Below are 20895 nucleotides of genomic sequence, written 5' to 3' on the forward strand. Positions count from 1 at the left end.
TTTAATCTGCCACTGCACTTTCATTTGTATCATGGCACCAGAAAACGTGCCAGTGTGCTCCTGCCCTGCTTTGCAGTAATACAGAAATGAAACTGGACAAATCAAAAGTTAGTCATTGGTGATACGCATGTCATCATCAACCATGATTTCCACATCATTCCACTTCCTCCTTTATATCTATTTGTCTCTGCAGGTTTCTTTTCCCTATTTCTCACATTGTTTGCTTTGGTCTACACAATACTCTCTGACTGCACTGCATTTGTAGGTGTGTGTGAGACATTCATTATTATATGGAAGTTTTTATGTGTCATCAACTTGCAGTGTGGATTGTCTGGATTTAAAATCATTCAGTTTAAGTGCTGAAATAGGTGTGTTTTTCTTTCTCGGTAGTGTGGATGTGGCGGCTCCAAGTGATCAATTAATAATAAATATTGACTGAAGCGAGCATCACGACTACCATGTTACAGGCTGCGGGTGGTCCTGGTGTGTTTCAGGCTGAAGGCTCTTAAGACAACTGGGACAAAACTTTTAGCGTTGCTGCTTTTATTTTGAAGGCAAGATCACGGCACGAGCAACAGTTCAAGATTGTGGCTTTCTTTTAACCCTTAAGAATGTGATTCACACGTCAAATTTCCAGTGAAAGTTTAATCCAAACAGGACTGAAGACATCATCTTCCTTAGAAATGGAATGTTTGTTACATTTCCACGAAACATAAAACTCTAACAAAATGCCAGGGGTCAGTTTTTTTCAGAAACCAACAAAAGAAAAACATAACTGGGCCCCTTGGGTGGTTGAAACACAGTATCTCTCCTAACATAGGAACATAGCCCAAAAACAAAAGAAAACCCACGTTTAACACAAGCTCAACTCAATCAGCACCGGCTGATGGTGTTGACAGAAGCCTGCTTCCTCATGCCACGAGCTGATTGAGAACACTGCAGGTGCATCCAATAGCTCCTGATGAGCAGGGACCAGTGAAACCGCTGAGCTACATTTGAACATACCTCTGCAAACGTCATGATTTGTAAGGACGTATATATACACACCTCATCCATGCGAATGCTAACGCTCACTGCATCAGTTTTAAACAGTGCTTTGACTTGCACAAACTGTATTGCGAAGGAATAAGTCTAAATAATTGATGCCGGGCAGTAATTCAGCCCGATACTTAGGACACATCATTAACTAGCTGTTTATCATCCAGCTGGTGTGTTTAGCCTCAGGGCTTTGCTAACATGAAACAGCTCCTCCAAGACAAAAATCCCCTTCTGATAGCACGCTTTCCAAATGACCCTTATGGGAGCGTTTTATTCATTGCTTATAGCACACGAGGGATAATCATGGCAAGAGAGAAGCCAATGATTTACATCAGCCTCAGTTATCCATCTGGGATCCTTTCAAGATTACATCACTGTGAAATTCAACTTTTACTTTGAAAGTGCCTCCTCACTCCAGCTTGTTTGTGATATTGCAGCAAGTGTGGCTAAGTGCATACTTGTGAAGTGCACCAGCATCAACTCCTGCCACATTATGGGGGCTAACTGTCAACTAACCGGACCGGTTATACGTGCTGGAAGCCTCACTGCTGCCATTTGTGCATCATGTTATGGCTGCAGCAGCACTCCCTCCCATCTGTTGAGGGTACCTACTGGGAACAGATGAGAGTTGTTTTCCACTGCAGCGAGTGGAGATGGCATGTGGACATGCTGTTGTTGTTGTTCAGTTTGAAGTTCCCTCATTGTTTCCCAGCTCTCTGCTCTCCCAGGAGCTCTCCCAGTTCACACAGCCAGCTGCACAGCATCTGCCTAGGAGGAGACGCAGTCACTGGGAGAGTTGGAAAGGGAGAGGGGTTTGGTATTTTTTTTGTGGTGCAGATGTATTTTTGTATGTGTGTGTGTGTGTGTTTGTAATGAAACTAAATGTTAATATACTTGGCATTCATGTCTGTTTACACCTTCAAATTCTTATTGCAATTATAATGATAACCTTGACCTAACTTGATTTGCCTGGAAGAGATTATTTTTGGGACTGAGAGGACAGGAAGCAGGCTAAATTCAGAATAAGTAAAACATAGACTACCAGACTGAAGTGCTTGGTGATTGATGGATGATTTGATAAATGTAATCAAATGAATTAGCAATGCATGGTCAAGACGGATGAGGCTTCATTTTAATATCACTGTTCCGCCTCATTACCTTGTACTGAAATAACCAAATGTTTTTACCTGGAGTGAACCTTAGTTCTTCTATTGCTGTTTATTTCTCTCCTCTAAGCAGTTTATTTTGTTTTCATGACAAACTGTGAAACAGATGTTGAGGCCAGTCGTTCTATTTTCTGAATCATCTGGCCACCAGAAAAGAGCAAAATGGAGTAAGTAAATTCAGAGGATCTATTTCTTCTGGTGTATCACCGACAGCGCTGGCGTAGCAGGCACACGCCGTTCTCCGCCATCCGTGTCACGTGTTGGTTTATATATTGACTCAAACAGTATTTGAACATGAAGCGATGAATGTGAGCTTGTCAGCAGTTTTATGGGTTGAATTTATAGCTTGATGAATACCTGTTAGTGCGAACAGAACAATTCAGGTTAAAGTCTGTTAAATAGAACATATTATCAGTAGAGAACATTGGTAATGATGATGCAATGGGATGGAAAGTGTTACTAAGACTAAGTAAGCAGATTCTGTGAGCTGGATTGCAGATCCGGTCAGCTAATTCCTAACATAATAAGGTGAATGCTTCCCACTGGAGCTTTTTCTATCCAACCGTGATGCTGGGGAGTAATGCAGCCTGATAGCGAGAAGGATCAGTGACTCACCTGCCTGTCAGCCAGGTTAAAGTCTGTTAAGTAGAAACCATTGTCTAATTAATTCTGTATTGTGACATTTTTAGTCCGGTGCAGTCTCACACCTCTCCAGGATCTCTCCGTTTGAGGATGGAAGCTGCATGTTTGTGGTTTTATCTTCATCGTTCAGATTACAGACCTTTACCGTGGTGTGTTGGCGGACTAGAACATAATCTCAAAACAACAACAACAAAAGAAATGCTGCAAGTCCAATCAGCAACATTCATCAAATTGTCATCTACATGCTGAGATTTAAAAGGATCTGATTATCTTGATGTGTTCTTTCTAGCTTTAACATTTGTAAACACCCTTGATGAAGGTCCAGAGGGACTGCAGCGTTCCTGATGAATAAAACGTGATGGCAAGCTTAAGCAGTGTTCAGGAGGCGAGAGTCATGTTTTTTTTTAAATGTTTTCTTACTTCAATTAAAATGTGGAAAATATGAGTCTTTGCTTTTCACGACACTATTTACTTGACATCTGTTACCTGTGTGGTTTCAATAAAAAATAAACTGCATAACAGAAAACGTTTAGCACATAATTTAGCAACACTGTTTGCTTGGAAAGAAGCACTGTTCATCACGTGTGCGCCTGTCCTGGAGCGTGATTAAAAGGGTGTCTATGTGATTCTGTAGGTGCATGTTGCGGGTGCTGGATTCATTTGGCACGGAACCGGAGTTCAACCACGCCCACTACGCCCAATCTAAAGGTCACAAGACGCCCTGGGGGAAGTGGAACCTCAACCCACAGCAGTTTAACACCATGTTCCGTAAGTCGACAACACACATCCCCTGTTAAAATAATTTTGGCTTGTTTGTGGTGTTGGTGGAAATATTTCAGAGATATTTGATTTTTCCTGAGTCAGCAGACATCTTCAAACCTCTTGTGTGGCAAGGCGGATAATGACGGCAGCCTTCCACTCCACCACTCTCACATTTCAGCACCTCAGCATGTTCCCCACACTGCTATTTAAATAAGGTCAAGGTGCCAAACAAGGCTGCTTGCTGTATAAATCACTTTCATGCTCATTACGCCACACTGTTTCCCGCAGGCTTGGCTGAATGCTTTCCTCTAAACTGGATGTTTTTGTCGGGAGCGAGGTATGTCAGTAAATCCAGCACGATGCTAGCTAATGGATCGGCATCAAGCAGATTAAAGGAAGAGGTCGCATCCCTAGCGCTCCATTTTACTGTGATTATGAATGTAAGGGTTTTATTGCTCAGTGTACGCGCATCACTCCTACGGTGAGATCACTCTGCAACCACATTTGCTGAGGCGGATGAGTGGTGGTGCAGCAGAGGAGAGACGAGAGCCAGCCTCCTCTGGGGTACTGACCTTTTTTCCCCGTGGCTAAGAGAAAGTGAAATGTTACCTCTGCAATCCCTTTTTGGGAGCTCTCAGGAATACTTCTGCACCTGAATAGACCCTTTGTCTGTGGAATAGGGTACATCTTTCTCATAACACACTGAGACTCACACTAAATCTAGTTAGGAGTCGCTGGGTTAGATGATATCGCTGGTGAAACAAGTGCACAGTGGCCTGGCCGATTGTTAAACCCATAAAAGCTGTTTTTTCTCGTCTTTGTGTTGTGTTGAACAACACCTTAGCCTGAGGATAGAGAGTCTATATCTATACAGCGTATATATAACATATACACACACACACACACACACACATATATATTTAGTGATAATTAAACATCCATTCACATGTAGCTCTTAAAAATTAACTGTACTTGTTTAAAAAGAGCTGATGAATTGCTGAGTGAGAGAGGGAACTTGGTAACATTCACTGCTATAAAAACACTTTATTATTGCTTTGGCCTGATGTGAATTGATAGTCAGAGGGAGATTTAACGCCACAGAGATGCACTCCCGATATATTCAGGTGCTCAGGCTGGTTTATCCAAGTGTTTGTAGTGTAGCGGCTCAGCTGAGCATCGGTTTGAGGTTCTGCACCGACAGCCGTTCTGCACATGGACCACAATCATGGATTCAGCCTCAGCAATTCAAATTATCACACCATCTGAAAGCCCACAGAAATGTGATTGCATAAAACTTCTTTGGGATTTGGTTTGCATGAAATACACAGAGGAATAGACTCAGCCTTCATTGCTGTGATTTATTCTCCTTTTCCTCAACATTTCCAGCAGACAGGAAGAGACCCATTGGTTAAAGGCTACTCATCTTTGCACATGTAAATAAAGAACATGTTTATTTGCATTCAAAGTGAGCTCTGTCCACACCTGGTAAGCCAGCTGTGACCGGATCGCTGGAGACATGTGTAAACGCCAGGTCTGAACAGTTTTAGCATGAAAGGAAACATTGTTTGAAAGTTCCCCACCGACATTGCTGTTTCTTCCCTGGAGCTTTAACCACCACTCACGCCCCATTCGACCCCACCCACTGTCATTTACACCTGGTCTCAGGTGAGTCCTCTGCCTCTAGCAAACTGTCATTATGTCAGTCAGGAGTCTGGTTTAACAACAGCTACTTCTAGTATTGCAACTAAGTCTAAATATGTTGCATACTGTAGCTTATGAGGCAAAGTTGACTGGTCTCAGAACACACAGACATGATTGTGACTGTCTTTATTGTCGTCATGATAATTGTCTGAGTGTTGGTTTGTGAGTGACTGATTAAGATGTCGCTCAGTTAGCAGCGCTCTCAAACTGATTCAACATCTGTTGTATGATAAATTAAAACCAGGAGAATCCTCAGAGATATAAAGCATTGAACAGACTTGTCATCAAATCTTCTGTAAATAGTAATGTTCGCATCTCTTGGTTCTTAATCTTACTGAATGTAGATGTATAATCGTGGCCAAATCAGGTACTAGTAGGTCATTTATTCCAGATTTGAATTGTTCCATTTGTTACTATTAGGCAGGATGCCATAAATCAATGGTTGGGGGAACTGGGAGACTGGTCTCTGGCCAATAAGATAAGACGAGGCCAAATTGACCTCATTAATCTGTGTCATCCAAGCTGCCGTTGAGGTAGCAGCGAGTGTTGTCTGGTTTACTATTGCTGTTTGAGCAGGCTGCATGTCTCACTCCAGCCGCTTCTGTTTCTGCTAGCAAATAGTATCTCATTATACAGGTGAGAGCAGGACGGAGGAGCCAGTCCTGTGACAGCCCCTCTCACCGGTCAGAGGAGATATCCTGCTCTTGACAGTAGCACCGACATTTCCTCACCCTTTTTCCTCCCTTCGGCTCGACTAGTTCGCTCCGTTATTGACTCCCAGTCTGACAAGTACCACCTCCTCGTCTTCCTCCTCCTCTTCCTCCACTGGCAAATTTGTCAAGAGCAGCAAAGATGCAGCTCTGTCCTCTCAGGTTGTTTGTTAGCTAACAGCAAATGAAGCTGTGGCAGGTTGAGTGACATTTTGAGTGGCAGCTCTAGTGGGAGAAGAGGCATCTGTTGCCAAGTGCAGCGAGAGGCCTGAGCACTAATAAACAGCCTGTTTGCACGGTTAGTTTGCTACACCAGTGTTAGCGCTGCCTGATTGACTGCCACCACTGCCACACCTGCCTGTTCATTATCAGGCTTATAACCTCTCCGCTGCAGTCGCACGTTTGTCCATATCAAGCAACATTGTTGGGTGTGTTTAGGAATGTGGTTCGCTGACACGACACACAGAAAATACTTCACCTGCCTGTCATTGTGACAACACAGTCAACTTCGGTGGTGGTTTTGTGGTCATCAAACAAACATTTTCTAGGAGTGTTTGTGTACTCCTCAGGTGTCAGTTTGACACTTGAGCATTCAAGCACACTATTAAAGTGAGAGAGTTGTAAATGAAAACATATGTGTTTCTTAAAGCAGAGGAAATAGATGATTTTCAACAAGGTCAATGAATTTAAACAGATTTCTGTTCAAATCATCAGAATTCAGGCTGAAGTGTGTCTGAAGAGAGGCTTCAACTATATAAATAGATTGAAAATTGAAAAGTTCTTCCATCGTATTTCTTTTTTCATGCAGTAACAGACTAATAATGAAAGAAGGTCAAAGTGATATTCCTTTTATTTAATATTGCACTTTCATAAAGTTTAAGGACTCGTAAGTGACACATTTAAAAAACTAATCAAAGCCACTGAGGCAGATATAACCTGACATTTAGTCTCCCAAATTCTACAGTGCCACTCATCTTTAATTAGGACGTCCCAGCCGGCCCACATACGCCGCGGTCCACAGTCACACACTCGCTGCCGAGCATCAGGAGAACAAGTCAGATGATCTCACTGTCACATTGTCAAGGTTATTTTTTGAACATGACAACCCACCGCTAATACCAGCATCTGTGGCTCCTGCCACCACACATGACATCATCAATTAACCTGAGGTACACGGTGCAGGTGTTTATGAGTTTTGAAGACGTAGTCGGGAATGCTCAGACACAGCTCTGCTCTCACCCCTCCTTCCCCCTCACAAAGTGAATTAAAAGCACACAGCCAGTAAAAGGTTCTACGGTACAGAGCAGGAACAAGCCTTGAATACAGTAGATTAAACCGAATCTGATATGCAAACAAACTCTACCCGTGTAATGACACGTGTTGTGAGGACGAGCTCTCACCACCGTAGTGTAACACTTCCAGTTGCTGGCACGCTGCCCAGGGAAAGTACTACACACAGTATCAGTGCACATCTTGCTCAGAGTGTCCAGCCAGGAGTGGAACGTTTGCCAGTTTCATGTGTGAAGCAACCTCAGTGTTTACATTTGATAAGCATCCAAAAATACACTGTTCTATGTCTTCATTATGCAACGCGCTGGATTGATTCATGAAGGGACATGATCATAGTGATGGTTGCAACCCTTGATTTTTCTCAGTCAAACCCTCTGTGATTGACTGTACTGAAGAAGATTCTATCACCACTAACTGACCTAAATTTGCCTCTGTGGTTTAAAAAAAAAAAAAACCGAAGAAGCTCCGACCGCAGCAGCTCCCCGGGGTTCTGCAACAAACCACAAATGTGCGCCAAACACCTCCCTCGCAGGCTGTTCATTTACCGCCTGCCTTCACTTAACAGGAGGAGAGGTGATACGGTCTGATGCTGTTTCTCTTCTGCTCTCTCAACTTTCATGTAGATCATCGCACGTGTTCATGTTTGACTGAATCTTTCCTGTCTTAAAAAAAAAAAAATCCTCATCTTCACATGTGTGCTGGAGGGCAGATGGCAATGGGGTAAAGAGCTGCCAGCTTCAGGCTTCATATTTGACCAGCTGGTCTTGTGGTTCCCATAGTAACCAATCATCACTGGGCGATAAGGAAACCCACAGTGTTTGCAGAGCGGCGCTGTGCTACTGCTGCCATCTCTCTCTTGAATTATGATCTATGATGTAGCCTGAAATGTGCTTCTTTCAGCTGAATCGTATAAAAGCAGGCAGACTGAACTCAGCTAGTTTGGGTTTTGTCTTTGTTTAGCACATATTGTGGTGAGGAAAACGAACGCTCTGGGGGTTTATTACGACGGAGTCCGACATCCACTCTTTTAAATCCCACCAAAATTGCCGCAGTGTGGTTCTGTTCAATAGGAAATGACGTGATTAAATGTCTCACACTCAGTTCTGTTTCTCTAATATTTGTCTTTTTCTTCTCCTGGTTGCAGCTCACACACCAGACAACAGTTTCCTGGGCTTCGTGGTGGAGCAGCACCTCAACGCCAGCGACATCAAGCACATCGATGACATCAAGAGGCAGAACCAGTCGCTAGTCTACGGAAAGGTCGACAACTTCTGGAAGGTATTAAGATTATTACACACACGCAAACAATTTTCAGTGGATGAAATACCACCAAATGACCCATGGTGCAATTATATGTAGTTATCAAGTGTCTTGTAAGGTAAGTTGTGTACTTCCCAGAGATTTCTTTGTTTCAAACACAGTGGAGGAGAAAGAATTCCTCCTCATACCCACACATACCTCTCACACACACTCAAGTGTACACATGGAAGTACACACATGCGTCTCCAGTGAAGATGAAAGTGACAGATTTCACCAGCTCCCCAAGAATAACCCGACCCCTGAGATCTCAGCAGTGAAACAACCTTGGGTAAAACTTTCACAGCAAACTTAATAACAGTCTGATTTAGGAGCTTAAATTCTGCTTATGGCCCTCTTAATGGAGTTTTAATATATTCAAATGCATGCTCACACTGCGGCACAGAGACCGGGGGATTACTGCATCCGAGACAAAAACGACTTAGAGACTGGGAGAGATTTGCACATTGTTTGGCGTGCCATGAACGCTGGATTACTGCCCCCCCCCCCTTGATGAGTTTTTTTGCTTGACACCATGCATGTTTCAGATGAGTTCTCCTCATATCCAGGTTACTTTGAAACGACTCTGAGTCTCCATGTACATGCCTGTGATTAAAAAACACAAGTCCTCTCACATCATGACGGTATGAAGAATTGAGTAATAAGCTACATGACTAACGCGCTCCTGCTCAAATGTTCCCTTTGGTTTTTTTTTTTTTTTTTGCCTATGTTGTCAAACTAATCGACCAAGTATGTCCAAACAGACGTGTTTGCAAAGGGAAGGTTTTCTTTCACCGTAGTGTCACCTCAGTCTCACGTGCACACACCCGGGGGAGACGAGGGAGGAGTCGAGGAGGGGAGACCAGGAGGGCCACTGCAGCAACAAAAGGAGTCAGAGACACAGTGTTTATTTTCCTCCTCAGCTGGGCTCAAGGGCAGTGATGCATCATGTCAAACATGACATAAACCATTGAACTTGTTGGACAAATACGGGGAAGTGCTGAGGGAAAAAAAAAACTTTCTTTGTGCAAGTCATGTGATGTGATAGAAAGACTGATAGAAGCTGATCACCCCAAAACATTCGACTTCTATCTTGAAATGATTCATTTTTTTGTTACCATAAAGTGTGTTAGTCACCTCCAGGATCCCTCTGACCGTGCTGGGACCGTGTTGTTTGAGAAGTAAACAGCGTAACTACAGAAACAGAAGTCTACCAAACAAACACAAACCCAAGTAGAGGAACATGACTAACTCTTTTTTTTTTTTTTGCACACTTAAAATCATACAAATCCAGTTGTTAAAATAAGTGGATATCAGGTGAAGTTGGAGCTAATCTGGGTTTTATGCGAGAACCTAAGTAATTTTTAAAGATTTAAAGCGTATAAATGGGAAAAAAAATAACAAAACCAGATGAGAATCACAACTAACACAAGTCTCAACCACCTGCATCTTTCTAATGTTCATCTAATCCTGAGATTGTCCTGACGTGTAATTTATTCTTGAAAAATTGGTCTGAGCAAAATGTAACCGCCGGATGATCAGCAAAGTTTGGCCACAATAATCCAAATTGGGAAATAAAATGTACAGACTCCAGGAATTATTCAGTGGAAATGTTTGGATTTCAAATAAGCCTCTAAATCCTGGAGGTGCTGTGTTTTTAATCCGGAGGTAGCTGGCGTGCTGCTGTGTCTCACGGCTTCTTGTAGCGAGGCAGAACCCTCGCAGTGGCGTTCCATTCAGCTCAGCTTAGAGGAGCAGACAGGAGAGCCCATCAGTTCACAGCGAGGGGCATTAGCTGCTAATCAGCCTCCCCGGCGTATTCATTACCCCCTGCTTTTAATTAAAGCACCATTTTGAGTCAGACTGATAATGAGTCAACTCGGTTTTCCTCGTTCTTCCTTTAAAGTCACGCCGTCCTTTCTCCAGGTTTCATTTCCAGATCTATTATTTAAAACAGAGAGTGGAACCTGCTGTGACGAAACAATTTCTCACATGAAGGCAGAAGCGGCCTGAGATACAGGCTGGTCGATTAATGATCCGAGGACTTCTCAAATGACACTTCATTTGTAGTATTAAATGAAGTCTGTAGTTAAGTTTGACACTAATATCTGTAAAGTTCCACAAGTGTTTTTTTTTTTAATCATTATTTTCAGCTTTACATGCACACTAAATACAAGCTGAAGTGGAAAATGGAGGAAATGTTGACCAAACAGGCCGCGAGCGTTTCCCCATGTGTGATGTTGTGTGATGAAGCCAAATGTTGTCTCCTCTCAGGCCCTCTTACCGTGGAGGGGCTGCTATGGGTTAGCCAATGCTAGTCCTCCATGAAAGTCTCCGTCTGCCTCGTCAGTATGCTAAAGGTCACCCTGGTCCCACAGGTGTGTGAAGTGAACCGGTGTGTGAAGCAGACTGTGTAATCAGCCCGACACACTCGCTCTCATTCACACACGCTCTTGGTTTGTTTGTTTTTTTAGTTAGTTTTTTTTTTTTCAGGCTGATTAAGGATTCTCCCCCGGTCCTCACTGCACCTTTATATCCCACTGCAAATACATGTTTGAAGTTAATCACATCAGGCCCGTTAGAAAAGTTGATGCTCGCATTTAAGAGGTTCTTCAACTTTTGATTGGTTGGTTGAACTCAGAGAAAAAGAACATTTTCTGCTTGTAAAAAAAATGAGTGTAGTCAATGATGATGTTGTGGTGTATCATTAGTATTTTACAAGTGATTCTCTGTTTGTCCGTGATGCAGCACAGTGTTGAAATGCTGCTTTCTCCCTCCTACAATATCAATAATCGATTGGGATATTGTTAACATACAACCACAAACCATAGTCTCACCATCTGGATGTCACTAATCCTTCCAGTGAACATTTACTGGATTATATATCCTAAAAATCCCCCCCCCCCCTAATTTCATCTAGACTGATTATAAACAATGTTAATTAAAGGGCCCCTCAGACCGGCAGCAGGTCAAATCATGTGACCTGAAGAGTTTGGATTAATAAGATTGTGGGGATTGAAAATACGTTGGAACGATGAAGGCACGTGGTCGTTTTGTTGTCGAGGAGACCGCGTGTGTGGCGAAATAAAATGGCCAGACCACTCCTGATGGAGCCGTTTCCATAGCAACCCAGTTAGAGGAGTAGAGCAGCGGGGAGGGAATGCTTTCATTTCTCTCCTTGTGTGTGTCCCTCTCCACAAGAACACACACACACACACACACACACTCACAAATAAACCGGCTGGTTGTAGTTAAGAAGCAGCACAACCACATCGATACACCAAATATCACATTTTATTTATAAATCACATTTCCCCTGGAGGGGCAACACCCGTATTTGGTGTTTTACCTTTTGAATCTCTCCTATCTGTATGTTTCCATTAAAGACCTTACTGGGAGGTGTACTGGTTCGTACTGTACCTCGAACAATGTGGGTCCGTGTTCATGCTATAGCACTTATACGACGTTCCGTTTCTCAGAAAGCGTTTGATGGGGCAGGCGGGAACACGTGGAAAGGTGGGAATGAGTAGGACGTATTAAGAGGGACAACTGCAGGCACCTGGCAACTGATCAGAGGACACGCTGGAGAAAGACAAATCACACACACACACAGCTGGCATATGCAGAGCAGCACGGGCAGCCGGCCGACACTCTCAACGTCACAGACTCTGTCTTTCATCCTCCTGTATCATGATGGCGAACTGAGATGAGTTGAATGTTGATCTTTGTGATGGTGCTTTTGTCAGATGGGATGTTGCAATCCTGCTCACTCGTGTGGAAACCGGAAAGAGCAGTTTAAGGATCGAGGAAGTGAAAGTGTTCATGTTATGATTTTGTTTTTAATTCATTGATCTGTAGAATTAAATACGAATCTGCTTAGTGTAGACAGAAGCATGTGCACCTCGTTGAACTTTCACACTTGAGACTGAATTTTCTGTTAATTAGGTTTAAAACACCATGAACTCCAGCCAGTAGCACAGTCACATAACTATGAGGCAGTGGTTTGAATCTGTGGAGGCGCTGTCAGGATCCCCCCTCCTGCTGTTTTCTTTTGCATGGTCCAAAAGCTTTTATTGCTCCCAGTCAAGCTGGGTTCTTTAATTTCTTGCTCTTGTGTAAATCCTCTACATGTATGTACACACTTGGTTACACGCCACCCATGTTTCCTCTGAGGGTTTCAGACGGTGTTAAACTTTTTAATTTAGAACCACGTTGGTCAGGCAGTGCAGGTGGTATTTGTTCCAAGTCAGATCCACAGAGTTTGATGCTGAATATTTTTATAATATTTGCAAGAAAATGTCTGAAATTGTTTTCCAAACAGAAAAAGTCTCAGGAAAGAGAAACTTCCACAAGGACACAGTGTCATCGCAGACACCGAGAGGAGTTCAGAACCACAACTCGTGTGTGTGTTCCAATCAAAAACATCTCAACACTGACGCATCATGCAGACGTGATTAGGGTGATGGGAAAATTATATTTCCTCCCTCTCCTTTGAAGAGAAATTTTGTCCTCACTGACAGGCTTCCAGTTAGGGGCCCCAGAGTCTGTCAGTTTGAAATTATTTCAGATCGGAGGATGATCTGAGGTGCCTTTGATGTCAAAGGCAGTTTGAGGGTCGAGCAAGTCGAAAGTGAGTGAACCTCTCTGCATCCTGATGAGGCAAATGCTCGTCCTCTCTTCTTGAGGCTACCACACCAGTCAGAAGCATCTTCATTTAAGACCTGGACATGCGCGCGCACGCAAGCACACACACACACACACACACACACACACACACACACACACACACACACACACACACAATTCTACAATCTACAGTTCATAACAGACTGAAAATAAGGAGCAAGAACTGATTTTTATCAGATCTTGTGCATCAAAGAAGTTGAATTAGTAGCTTTAAAGTAAGATTAATCTTTTTTCTCCTCGGTGGTTTGACGCAGCTACCTGTCAAGATAAAGCACTGAAACATCAAGAGCAGCCCGGAGCTCAGCGGCTATATGAAACATATGGTGTTAGAGAATCGCTAATCAAGCTGGCTGGTCCAAAACTTCAGAGGACAGACGCACAGATAAGCACACACCTAGGAAGGTGCATGAGAGCAGAACAGAGTAACACAGGCAATGGAAAACATCAAGGAGGCCAGCGTCAGGTTACATTAAAGGTTGTGTAGCTACTTTAACACAGAGATCAATATCAATAAATGATACAGAGCCAAACATCTGATGGTATCTCATCGCTCTAGCTGAGGCATGCTAGCTAAGGCACGCTAGCAGAGGCATGCTAGGCATCAAGTCCTGTTCCTCAGCTATTATGCATAAAGTCTTAACTATTATCCTTATTGACTCAGAAGAGAGAGGCGGTGGTGTGGTGGTGCAGTGGTCAGCACTGTCGCCTCACAGCAAGAAGGTTCCGGTTCGAGTCCTGGCTCGGGCACAGGATCTTTGTGTGTGGAGTTTGCATGTTCTCCCTGTGCCTGTGTGGGTTCTCTCCGGGTACTCCGTCTGTCTCTATGTGTTGGCCCTGAGATGGACTGGCAACCTGTCCAGGGTGCACACCGCCTCTCCCCCGTAGCCGCTGGGATAGGCTCCACTCCCCACAACCCTGAACAGGAATAAGCAGAAGAAAATGGATGGACTCAGAAGAGAGTAAGAAAATAAAAGCTGAACTCAAATTCAACTCCTATCCCATCATGTTTAGCCACTCCGGCAGCACTGTACTAGGCTTGACAAACTGGAAATTTTGTGCAAACATTTACCTCAGTGTTGATCCTTATTGGCGCCATCATATAAAAATATGAATTTCTTTGGTTCACATTTCTACAAATGTAGCCAGATTGTTGTAGTTCTTGCCTCTGAACTGTTGGGTGCTATGATGCTAGCAGTCATAATAACAGACCAGTAGCATTAATATTCATTTAGCTGTGTACACCAGCCTTCCCTGCTGCTGCCTGGCTGAGATGCTCCCCTCTCCAGACACCCGACCACCCTCACCCCCCTGCAGACAGAAAGCAGATGCCGCCTCTCCTGTTTCCTCTCTGAGCCGCCGTTTACAAATTCCCTCTGATTTACAAGGTCATAAAGCGTACCTCCTCTTCCTCCTCCAGCTGCTGCTGCTTTAATCAACCTCTCTGGCTAAATCGATCAGCTTCCTGGTTTCATATTGCACGAGCCTGCAGCTACGAACTGTACACATGTACACAGGCACGTGAGGATGACAATGTTCCTCTCATCACTGTAAATTAATATCAGAGGAAAAAGAAAAATGGACATCAAGCTGCCCGCAACACTCGTCTCTCCACCTGCTTGTGTTTCCCACCAGACTCCTCTTAATTCCAGCGCTGGTGCGAGTGTGTGTGTGTGAAAGTGAGAGAGACAGAGAGAGCAAGACAGAATGCAACCGTGCTCCAAACAGCATTTGGCAAGTGATGTCCTGTGACCGTAAAGCTTTGTGTAAGGACTGCCTCCGAGGGTCGCAGCAATCTAGCCACGCGCACACACACATACAAGCAGTCACAATAAACACACATCTTGGCCTTTTCCTTCAGTGGCACTTTCCTCTCCAGGCACTTGTGTCACATATTACAGATGACTTCTCACCAGCGTAGCAAACAAACACTAAAACTAAAATAATGTTTCACTTTTAGACAGTTTGACATGTAATTATATATATATACACATACACATATAGTTTAAGCCTCTTGTGATGCACAAGCCAGAACACTTTATTGAGAGTCAGTACAAATCCAAGTGTCTGAATTAAAAGATTAAAAGAATACAGGGCTGTGATTTCACCGTCTGATTAGGGTTTGATCTCTCTCTCTCACACACACACTGGCCTGCCTCAGTTACAGGCTGGCAGGAGGAATCTGATAGCCTGGCCTTCAGGGACCCTGACGAGCGGCTCCCTGAAATCCAAGCCTGTACTGGAAGGGCGGAGGTAGAGAGCAGGCAGAGCGGTGCTGTGGTGCTGGAGCTCTGTTCATGGAGGTGTAACAGGTATTAGCTCTCAGCAATAATGAAGCTGCCCTGTGAGTGCTGAAGGTATCACTAATCAATAATGTTCAGCACAAACAGCCAGCTTTCATCTCGGCTGGGCTGTAGAAGCAGCGTAGCCTCTCTCCAGAAGGACTCCAGTTATTACAGGCTCAGGCTCTTTCAGCAGCAGCATCACCGGCTTTTACCACCACAGTTGTGTTTCTGTCCAACTCAGCTCAACTTAGAGTTGATAAAGTCGGTAACAGTCACAGAAAAATAAACAAATGAAGACCTTCTTTTCTCTGCTTGTGTGTTGCAGGATAAGAAGAAGTACCTTGACATCATTCACAGCTACATGGAGGTGCACGGCACTGTGCATGGCACTAGCACCGTGCACCTACCCAGCTACGTGAAGAACCACGGCATCCTGAGCGGTCGAGACCTGCAGTTCCTCCTCAGAGAAACCAAGGTGAGATCTGCAGGGAAATAAGAACTGAAGTTCAGTGTGTGTGTGTGTGTGTGTAAACAGTAGAGTGACACAATGAACACACACTCTTCATCCTAAAAGGATGTGTGTTCAGCTGTCAAAACAAGCAGTCTTTGTTTAGCAGACTATAGACTCTCAGCCTAACTTTTAAACTTCTAAAAGATTTCCACTGGATGTAAAAAAACAGAAAAGCTCCTTGTACTGCAATGGTTTGCAGTACCTCACACCTGCTGCAGTACATGAAGTAGTTTAGTTTGAAGTATTTGATCTTAAGGAAAACAGCATGGAGTTTTTCCATCTAGAGAAGCAGTGTCCTACGTCCTGCGGTACTGCGTCCTGTACCTGCAGCTGAGAGGTGGCTCAATGGCCCTCGTGAGGTTTCTATCCTTAACTTTGCTGTAAAAATACCTCGTGTCACTTGAATTTCCTCCCAAATCTGCTTCTCAGCTAATCATTCATCTACCTGTTTAATTACCTCTGGTGTGCGTGCGTGTGTGTGTGTGTCTCTCCCGTGTGTTGTTACCTCCGCACACCCACTCCTTCATTACTCATTAATCACAGGTGGAAGCAGTCCTGTGATCAACATTGTCACTCTGGTTTTCCCCCTCGTTTCATCGCACACCTCGTTATTGTCGTCGTAATCAGCAGAGACACTCACACACACACCTGCAGAAGCACACGCGTTCTGCAGCATTAGTAGAACAGAGCAAACTAATTAACTCACAGTGGTTTGGAGGTGCAAGTTGTTCCTTCGGTTTAGTTATTTTGACGTTCTGACTGGTGCATAATCAGAAACGTGAGCCCGATTCGAATCTGGAATGTTTTATGAGACAGGAGACCTAACGCAATACCAACACACCCTGAACACCCTGAAGAGTAGAGTGAGTTTTCAAGCAGACCTATTGTTCCCACAAATGCACACGTACACGCACGCGCACACGCACACACACACACTCATTCCAGCATCAGGGCTGTGTGTGGGTTCTTGTGCCCTAAGGAATCAGCCCTGACACACGTTGACAAAATAGAATTTATGACAGGAAGTGTCCTCAACTGGGCATTTAGTGTTGGTAATTACAGTGAGGAGGAGGAGGAGGAGGAGGACTTGTGCTTCTTCATCAGTGCGACGTTCTCCTGACACAGTCTGGAACGGCTACGTGAGTTCACAAACGAAGCAGGCGTCATCTAGTCACATCTACCCTCCCCTCCTCGCTCACTATAAATAGAGGTTGACTGTTTCTCAAGGTTGAGAAGCTTCTGCACGCGCACACACACACACACACACACTCACACACACACACACACACACACAGGAGGATGAAGTGGGGCGCTCTACTGCCACCTGTTGGCAGTAGACGGTTCTTCAGCAGCCGTTGAAACACTGGAGGTGTTTCTCCTCACAGAAAATATGTCATCCCAGTGACATGTGCAACATGGTGTCTGGAGGAGTGTGAAGCAGCTGCAGAGAGACGACCACCTACACACACACACACACACACACCAGCTAGTGTAACCCCGAACCCAGCACCGCCAGCACCAGCACTTCCTCTCTCCCTCCAAGCTGCCTCTCAGATATTTACTCTTCCCATGTCTGGCTTCTCTGGTCACTGGTGGGATGTGCGACACGAATCGAGTCTCAGAGTCAAAACTCTTCTGAGGCTGTTTTGATTTGTGCTCCAGCAGGAAGTGGATGACCAGGAAGTTTGTATTTCATTCAACAAAGAAAAAAAAAATCAGAATATCAACCCGTTTGTGAGTTTCTATCCACAGCTCAGACACACGGCAAATTAATCAAGTCAGTGAGGAATTACCGTGTTTGTGAAATTAGAATTAAAATATCCATGAAGGAACAGAAATGTGCTTCGAAAACATCTCAGTATCAGGGTGAATGTCGCCGCTCTCTTCGTTGCTCGTAATTTCCGTGTTTATCTTGTATCAAACCTGGTAGTTGGTCTTGAGTTGTGCAGTCAGGAAGGGTTTTACTGTTGTGTATCTGTTGTGTTCTCACTGCAGCACATTCGAGTGTTTAGTCGTTTGTTTGCATAAATCAAGCCTCTTGTCCTCCCTCGTGCTGGGCACAGGGCGAAGTTTGGTTGTCTGGCAGCTCATGGACGTTCACTCAGGACGTCACCTTGATGACATTCTCAACTTAATTTGGGTAGGAGACACTCAGTTGAGGCGGATATGGAGCCACGTCTTTGTGTCCTGCTGCTGGAGAACGTCTCTCTACTGGTGGGGACAGGAGGGGAGGACAGGAACTCCTCCACGTCTCCACCCTGTAGCGCCGCAGTTTCCTGCCTTTCGTTTGCTCTCAGCTCACCGGCGATGATACAGTACGTCATGACCCGTGTTTCATGTTGACTTTCCTCTCTGCTGCAGTTGTTCGTGGGTCTGTCCTTCCCCTATGAGGGCCCTGCCCCCCTGGAGGCCATCGCCAATGGCTGCGCTTTCCTCAACCCCAAGTTCACCCCCCCGAAGAGCAGCAAGAACACAGACTTCTTCAAGGGTAAACCCACGCTGAGAGAGGTGAGACGCAGCACTGGAGCCCCCCCTCCCCCTCACCCTCCCCACACCCCCTCCCTCCTCATGTGACTCTTTTCTCTTCATCCATGCAGCTGACATCTCAACACCCGTACGCCGAGGTTTACATCGGTCAGCCCCACGTGTGGACCGTGGACATCGAGAACCCTGCAGAGGTAGAGAGGGCCATCCGCTCCATCCTGAGCCAGAAGGTAACGCCCCCCCCCCCCCCCCCCCCCAATCCTAATCTGCTGCTAATTGTTTGGCTTTCATTGGACTGTAAATCTCACCAACCAGCAACCCAAAGAGAACCGGGACAGAGAGGCTGATGATTGACTTTTTAGAAGGTTCAACTGGATAATGAGTGAAAGCAGGACACACACACACACACACACACACACACACACACACACACACACACACACACACGGCTCGGTTATGTCTTCATCTGCCTCCATCATGAATATTCCAAACCCTGAACCTCGTGCAGGCCAACAATGGTATTGTTTATTTGACGAGCTGACAGAGCTGCGTATGCTTTGTGAGCCGTGGCGAGTTGCAGCCTACAAGGCTCCAGCTCGACCCCCCCCACCACCACCTCCCCTCCTCCTCTGTCTCACCTTCCATCTGACACACAAAGACCACAAAGACACAGACGGAGCAGCCAGTGATTAGAACCACCACAAAGGCCTGAACTGTTTGAAGTTTTCCATTTGAAATGAGTCCACTGTGGTCATCAGTCCACTAATATTTCACCAGACTAACACACACACACACACCCCATACACATTCTCGCTATGTGACATCCAAGGTGTGTCAGGACCACAACTCTGCATGTAACCCCCCCCCATGATGACACCAGCAGGCCTTAAGAGGATCTGTGTGTGTGTGTGTGTGTGTGTGCGCCCAGATCGAGCCGTACCTGCCCTATGAGTTCACCTGTGAGGGAATGCTGCAGAGAGTCAACGCCTTCATTGAGAACCAGGTACTCCACTAGCACTCATCAGTCCAGCTGAAGTCCATGCAGCAGTGCTTGACTGTTGTGTTTGTGTGGGTCAGGACTTCTGTCACGGTCAGGTGATGTGGCCCCCCCTCAAAGCCCTGCAAGTCAAACTGGCTGACCCGGGACGCTCCTGTAAGCAGGTGTGTCAGGAGGAGCAGCTCATCTGTGAACCCTCCTTCTTCCAACACCTGAACAAGGACAAGGACCTGGCCAGGTGACACACACACACACACACACACACCACACCAAAAAAGGCAGAGCTGATTCATGTTTGGAGTGAATGTAGATGAGGTGCAGTGTCTGCAGTGTTGAGTTACAATCATGGCTCCTGACAGCTGAAGAACATGGTCACAGACAGAGGAACATTGAAATAAAAGTTGTGTGTGTGTGTGTGTGTGTGTGGGGCAGGTTTGGTGTGGACTGTCAGACGGTGGAGTCCAGTGCTGACACAGTGGTCCGGCCTACAGTGAGACTCGCCACCACTGCATCTTCCAGTCTGACCTGCTGCTCTTCAGCTGCGCCGGGGCCCACCAGTCGCTGCGGCGCATCTGCCCCTGCCGTGACTACATGAAGGGCCAGGTGGCGCTCTGCAAGAACTGCCTATAGCAGCAGCACTGACCAGGAGGCAGGGCTGGGGCGGGGTGTGTGTGTTTAAGAGACAGTCAGTCAAATACACTCCTGCCTGCCCTGCCACGAGGAGGGAGGGGGAGGCAGTCCAGACTGTGCGTCTTCATCATATTTATTGTTGTCCCCGCCCCCTCCTGCAGCGGCATCCGTCCCACTCACCGGCGGCGCTCCTGGAAGCGATGGAACTTACTTGAATCTACGAAGAGAGTAGTCTCAGACTCAAACATGGCCGCCAGCGGCTCCGCAGCTCATTTCAGTGAGGGACCACTCTTGCAGCTGCCTCGCCCCCCCCCCCCCCCCACCCACACACACACACACACACACACTCAAATCACTGAACCTGATTATTATTTTGCTACTGAAGGACCCACACTCAAGGACACATACACACCCACATACACACATGCCAGGCAGAGGCGGCTAAACCAGTCCTACACTTGTAACCTAGGTGTTCGTCTCCTGTACTAAAGTGGTGAGAAGCGACGTGTAATTTCAAAATCTAGATTTTTTATTCTGGAACTTTCCTGACACAGGCGCCAACCCCCCCCCCCCCCCTCCCAAAAGGACCGCCCACGTTTCACCACGGAAAAAAACCCCCCCCCCCCCCCCCCCCCCCCCCCCCCCCCCCCCCCCCTCTTTTTCCCCCCCCCCCCCCCCTGTTTGAAAGGTTTATGTTTCG

General features: G+C 45.6%; 1 protein-coding gene across 1 annotated transcript in view; it reads left to right on the forward strand.

Moving 5' to 3' along the window:
• mgat5 (alpha-1,6-mannosylglycoprotein 6-beta-N-acetylglucosaminyltransferase) overlaps positions 1 to 20270 on the forward strand; it is a 57600-nt gene extending 37330 nt beyond the window's left edge. The window contains 9 exon segments of the mRNA XM_086198849.1: positions 3481 to 3614; positions 8454 to 8587; positions 15899 to 16048; positions 18446 to 18592; positions 18682 to 18798; positions 19497 to 19571; positions 19646 to 19803; positions 19998 to 20041; positions 20044 to 20270. Coding sequence (XP_086054975.1) covers positions 3481 to 3614; positions 8454 to 8587; positions 15899 to 16048; positions 18446 to 18592; positions 18682 to 18798; positions 19497 to 19571; positions 19646 to 19803; positions 19998 to 20041; positions 20044 to 20195 — 1111 coding nt within the window. The 3' untranslated portion in view covers positions 20196 to 20270.
• Positions 20271 to 20895: the final 625 nt, after the last annotated feature.

Source organism: Aulostomus chinensis, chromosome 1 (genome assembly GCF_037954235.1).
Source record: "Aulostomus chinensis isolate RoL2024-O1b breed Wild chromosome 1, RoL_Achi_v1.0, whole genome shotgun sequence".
Taxonomy (NCBI): domain Eukaryota; kingdom Metazoa; phylum Chordata; class Actinopteri; order Syngnathiformes; family Aulostomidae; genus Aulostomus; species Aulostomus chinensis.